This window comes from Setaria viridis, chromosome 7 (assembly GCF_005286985.2).
Source record: "Setaria viridis chromosome 7, Setaria_viridis_v4.0, whole genome shotgun sequence".
Lineage (NCBI taxonomy): Eukaryota > Viridiplantae > Streptophyta > Magnoliopsida > Poales > Poaceae > Setaria > Setaria viridis.
In genome coordinates, this window is record NC_048269.2 from 34,215,551 (window position 1) to 34,221,569 (window position 6,019).

Consider the following 6,019-nt stretch of genomic DNA (forward strand, 5'->3'; position numbering starts at 1 on the left):
CCAGCGGCGAGCAGCGCCCGGGCCCGGCTGATGGAGAGCTCGGAGAGCTTCGGCGGCTTGGCGCATTTGACGGCGTAGTGGATGCCGGCCGGGAACTTCTCGGCATCAACGAACTGGGGCGTCCGATGGAGCAGCGCCCACGCGCGGTCCTTGAGCGCCGCGGCGCCGGCGCCGGCGAGGGGAGACCCCATGCGGCCTCGGTCGGATTGGTGGGTGGGGGTGGCCCGGTGGTGGTGGGGGTGGTGTGGTCGGTGGCCGAGGGGGTTTAGGGGGAGGGAATGGGGTTGGGGGCACTCGACGTCGTATAAGAAGAAGGGAGGGGAGGGGAGGGGAGGGGAGACAGCCTGGACATGGGATCCTCGTTTGAATCCCCGAGTGTGATTCTGTTATTGCCAGGTCACAGGGTGGGCCCCCCCCCGCTTCCACGGATGCATGCCTAGCGGCGGCGGCCCGGATGAACGCGCCTCCCAGAGAAGGTTCTAGACGCGGACGCTCGATCGAGTGAGCACGTCGCGGAGGCCCAAGGAGAAGGAGGCCAGCCGATCCCCGAGCTCGAGGACGCCAATGGCCGCCGCCGACCTTTGGATGCAACGTACGTTGTCAGCTCGTCGAGCACGTGGTACGAAGCATTGCATCGAGGCGCCTGGCCGTTCACCGTTGCCATCAAACCACGACGGCACGGCGGTGAGCACGGATTAATATTGGAGCCCAGCGGCGAGCGAGTCGGTCGCTGGCGGTGAGCACGCCCGCCGAGTACACGGCGAGCGAGTCGGTCGCCGGTGGTGGCTGGAGTCGCTTCCTGCACATAACAGAGAAAATGAAAAAACTGCTTTCTCAGGGCATAAAAATGAAACAGCAGCTTCAGTCCTTCAAGGTTTTTCTTAACAGTCAGGTTTTTCTCAGGGCATAAAAATGAAACACCCGTTGACGTTGAGGAACAGGAAGATGCGGAGGGCTGATCACCTTGAAGTCGTCCTCAAGAGAACGCAACGCTTGATGTACCTCTGGAAATCGAACTTGCTGCCAGGGGCAAGAAAGATGGCCGGACAGCTGGCCGGAATCTGCGTCCGTAACCTAAATGTACACGTGTGTTTGAGAGGCCCGTTGCCCGGCTGACGTTGCTGGCCGTGCCAACAGCAAGTACTCTTGGAGCCGGCGGCAGTGAGCACGTCCGCCCAGTACACGGCTCCAGCATGTCGTCCAAATATAACGAACTCTGCATGCGCCTGCCACCTCGGCGAGGCCGTTAATCCGTCATCATTGCCTAGCGCTGCACCACCGGCACGGCGGCCTCGCTCGGGGCTGCGCGCCAGCCGGGCGGCGACGTCCGCGCTGCACGCCCGCACCGGACGTGCTGGCCGGGCCGCAACACTGTCATCCACCGCGCCACGAGCACCGATCTTTCCCCGTCGCCCGCGAGCTCGTGTGTTGTCGATGACGGCAGTGCACGGTCACACGGGTGGTCACAGCCGAGCATATTACATGTAAGCAGAGTAATAATGGCATGAAAAGTCACATATTACTGGTAAGCAGAGTAATAATGGCATGTCATCATCATGATATGGTTCGTATGTGTTCATATCCACACGTAATTAAGATCACACTCGCACAAATCACAGATTCACAGCGCGGGCATGGCGGCGGGCTCCTTCTCCTCCTGCTGGCAGAGGAACGGCGCGTCGGCGTTGGCGTCGCTGCAGTAGAGGCAGGGGTGCTGCTCGAACCCCTTCTCGCGCAGCACCTCCCTGGCCCGGGTCACCACCTCCCGGTTGCTCACCGGCGCCGGGTGCGCCGCCAGCACGGCCTGCACCGCGCTGCTGAACGCGCCGCACGCCTTGCTGCCCCCCTCCCCCGCCGCCTCGTCGTCGTCCCCCGACACGTCCGCGGACGTCTCGTCCGTCTGGCACCCGCTCAGCAGGATCCCGCCGTCGGGGCTCGGCGCGCTGTCGTGGTGGCGCGGGTGGTGGAACTTGTCGCTGGCGTCAGCGCCGAAGAGCGCGAGGAGGTGGTCAGCGACGTGGTGGGACGCGCCGAGACCCGAGGCGCCGGAGAGGTAGCCGACGACGGCGGCGTACGGGAGGAAGCGGGCGCGGGCAGAAGCAGCTGGTGGTGCACGGCTGTCGACGGCGAGGTCCCCTGGTCGATGAGTCCGCCGCTGTGGCCAGAGTCGGACACCATGGTGAAGGTCGCGCCCTGCGGCACACTGTCCACGAGCTGCCGGAAATCCACGTCCGTGATGAGGTTGAAGTCGCAGGGCACGATGGCCTCGTCCGTCAATTGCTGTTGATACGATCATTGAGGGTATCTGTGGGTGCCAATGCAGTTCTTTCAAATCTCTCTGGCCCTGCTCATACAAACAGTCAGGGTCATGTATTTCACTCTTTACAAGCAATAGAACTGTGCAGGAAAAATGATGCAGCCACCAACGGTGAGGCCATAAGTCGGTTAATTTCTAACGCCATCGTGATAAAATGAGAGAAAAATTTAATAGTAGTACCTGATGAACAAAGAGAAGTTGTGGGGGTAAATCTTCAGGTGCATTTGCCTGCTCTTTCATCTTCGCTCTGAACTCAGCTTCCTCTTCTGCATCTCTTTCCAATGAAAGGTCCCAAATTCTAAATCCAGACAATTCATGAGAGGTGTCAGCAAATACTGGGAAAACATTTTGGCAATCCAGTGGATCTAAAACAGGGAGGAGGGAGTGTTACGTGAGTTGATGATCTTCGGATGTTACAGCTAATGATGATGCTTCATGTGGACTCCACTCGATAGATGTAATTGCTTTCTTGTGGTACTCAAAATGTGCTACCAACGAGTCCTCCTACCAGTACAATAGAGAGCATAAAGAAAAAAGATTCACAAGCAATAGTGAAGAAGTACATAACCACAATTACTATCATCAATACAAATAGCCGAATATGTCAAGATAAACTGGGCAACATGACAAGGGTACTACACCACGGTAACCAGCTGCACTGATTTGTGCAAAGTGCACTATTTACATACTAGCAATGATGCAAATATCTACTGTAGGCTATCTATTTCAAAAATCTAGTAGCAAAAACGTAGCTTATAGATTTTGATCTATTAGATGGTTTATTCATTTTCTAATATCTTCGGAACACCCAATCATGTGTAATTTTCTTTCCACATATTGCACAGAGGCAAACAGGGCCCAATTTAGAGCAAATTATAGAAACACAAATTAAGGAAAATGTCAAGTTGGTTACACCGAAACTCACAAGCATAGAAAATTCTGATATATCAAGGAGGAAATACCTGAATTGATCTAAGATCACGAACTGAGAAACTGCCATCATCACACCCTGAAGCTATCATGCAGCTAGCAAGCCTGATAATGCAAGTCAGAACATGTGTAAAATACTATGCAGCAGAAGTTATAGTACTCATAAGGTTAAGAGTTTTCCAGTGGATATACCTATTCCATGAGATAACATTAGCATCGGTTTTATGAGCCTTGACAGACATACGAGGTTTCTTCCCTGTACGTATATCCCATATCGCTATTGTACCATCCACAGAACAAGAGGCAAATATGTCGGCTTCCGTGGGACTCCACTGCAAGGATATACTTATATTAGTTGAGACAATCACATTCAAGGAAACATATGAATAGGTACATGATGCATCATTCAGTGGCATGCCTGAAGATCTTCAACACTTGCAGAGTGTCCAACAAATGGATTTGGATCTACATTCCAGTTGGTTGGAGTTGGCTCCCACAGGTGAATGCACTTATTGCAGTCACCTGCATAGAAAAATCATTAAGTCATTCCATCAAAATATCTATACACGAAATTAAATGGTACCAATAATCTATGGACATGGAATAGAGAGAACCACATCAAAACATTTTAGATGACAAACATTGTGAAATGGACAAGATCATGTACACACCGGAAACAAGTCTTCCAGCAACAAGCGGACTCCAATCAATTGCATATCCCTCATCTTTATGGCCACTAAATACTTTCACAGGTAAGTGTTTGTGGATTATGTCATCTTCTTTGGGTGCAGGTGCCCCTGACTCAGCTAAAGAATTAAGGAAGGAGCTCAAGTCCCACACCTGCATATTTAGCAACCGGCAATGCACAAAAAAAGTCAAAATAGTGCATTCTGTTTCTGGACAGGTTTTCAAAAAGAAATACAATGCATATAGAATAGATGACAGGTTTAGATTGCCATTGATCACAATAACTGAAAAAGAAGTGTGAGGTAAGAACTGAATTACCTGAACATGACCAGTATCACCCCATGTAGCACATATATGTGGTTTTTGAGTCATTGAGCGTATCCGATTTACACAACCCGCATGGGCCACTTTTTTTAGCTGGTACATTGAAATGTAGCAACAGAACACATCACAAACTGTGTATCAGCATTACTTGCTAGATAATGAAAAACCTTGATTTTTGTGGCATAGTTTAGAATTATGATCTTGATTAGAAACATACATGTAAGATGGGCTTTGTATCCTCATTAATTTCTTCATCTTCTTCATCGCTGCTGCTGTCACTATCCACATCAGTGTCACCATCAACTGCTGAAGGTGGTATAGGTTCCCGCTTCTTCCCACTTATGTTAGAAAGCTTGAAAATGCCAATATAATTCCATGGAGCCTTCTCAGCCTGAAGAACAGTTTAGCTCCAAACTCAGAGAGACAAAACTAATGTTTAATGATTATTTGCATTTCCACCAATCTTTTGACATCCTTTAAGCTGAAATTTCCAGAGGAAGACCAATTCATTCATAAAAGTTGATGAATTTATGCTCAAATTAAACTTCTAATGATCCAAATTCGCTCATTCGCAATCAATTACAATTTGTAGTAAGAATCAGGGTATAAATGCCCACAAGTTTCTGGCACGTTTTTTCTCTTTTGAGCTTAGAATCAGCAATGGCACACTTTTCAAATAAAAAACAACTTAATAAGAACACAAATACAAACATGCAACACCATAGCATGTTCCGCTGACATTTTCTGCAAAATTAAAATTAAACTATAGAAGAACAGGTGCAATAGTACAAATTAATATTCCTGTAGAAACGATAATTTAGAAAAGTAAAAAAAAATATGTGAAAGACATGAAGTCAAGAAGTAAAAATGTCTAGGTTTTGAAGTTGTAAAGAGTAACGCAACCTGTGTTCCAGCAACACCATAGAATGTATGGGGGAACTCTGATCGGACGAGTCCAAGTTGATCGCGCACAACATCAAAACTGCAACGGAAGGTTATTCATTGAGAATGGATCACATATTGGCCTTAACTTACACCCAAATAAAGAAACAATGCCCTATGCGGGGAAACATTACCTCAAGCAAGACCAGCCAATGCTAAACCCTCGGAGATAATTGTAAGCCTCAGGATCAAACTGGAGCTCCTCCCCATCTTCCAGTGCATCTACACCCGGTTGCCAGACCTAAGACGAAGCACTAATTAAGGGTATAGCTCGCACACTGAAACAATATGCATCATCTTAGAAAAGGAACAAACTTAAAAAAAAAACTTCAAAGCACAAAGGCGATTCATTAGGCGTAGCTTTTCGGGCAAACATCACTATTCCGGCTGTGTGAAAAAAAAGGATAGGAAATTTCTTCCTCACCTTGGCCGGACCAGAGGCAACCACAGGATTAGATGACGATGAAGCTTCAACTTTCTTCATCCCAGAAATACAGAAGAATTAGGCAAGTGAAGCAAAGAACATACTGAAACAGCTGAAGAAACAAGCATCAATTGGAGCTCCAGAAATAGTATCTTGTATGGTACCTTGGTCTTCTTGGATTTAGTCATTTAGCCTTCTTGGCCTTCTTGATGGTGCGACCCATGAGTGAAAGAAATCAATAAACTATTGCAGGACAGAGCGCCGCAGAGGTGGGAGAACTTGGACTTGAGAGGCAGAACTCGATCTTTAAAGATAAGGAAAGAAAACATAAACTCTTAAAACTTAACTTCATCGCCCAAGTAAGTTAAAAAGGCAAAAAATTATTATGACCTTGA

General features: G+C 48.3%; 1 protein-coding gene across 1 annotated transcript; it reads right to left on the reverse strand.

Annotated features, from left to right (window-relative positions):
* Window positions 1–663: 663 nt before the first annotated feature.
* Window positions 664–5,812, reverse strand: LOC117864935 (protein HEAT STRESS TOLERANT DWD 1). Its single transcript, XM_034749002.2, has 14 exons — window positions 5,789–5,812; window positions 5,625–5,678; window positions 5,335–5,441; window positions 5,162–5,240; window positions 4,476–4,649; window positions 4,253–4,351; window positions 3,919–4,087; window positions 3,666–3,769; window positions 3,440–3,579; window positions 3,280–3,352; window positions 2,709–2,821; window positions 2,498–2,615; window positions 1,647–2,344; window positions 664–799 (listed from the first exon to the last, which is right to left on the reverse strand). Exons 1-14 carry the CDS (start codon window positions 5,810–5,812, stop codon window positions 664–666), a joined length of 2,088 nt encoding a protein of 695 aa, XP_034604893.2.
* Between the last annotated feature and the right edge of the window lie 207 nt (window positions 5,813–6,019).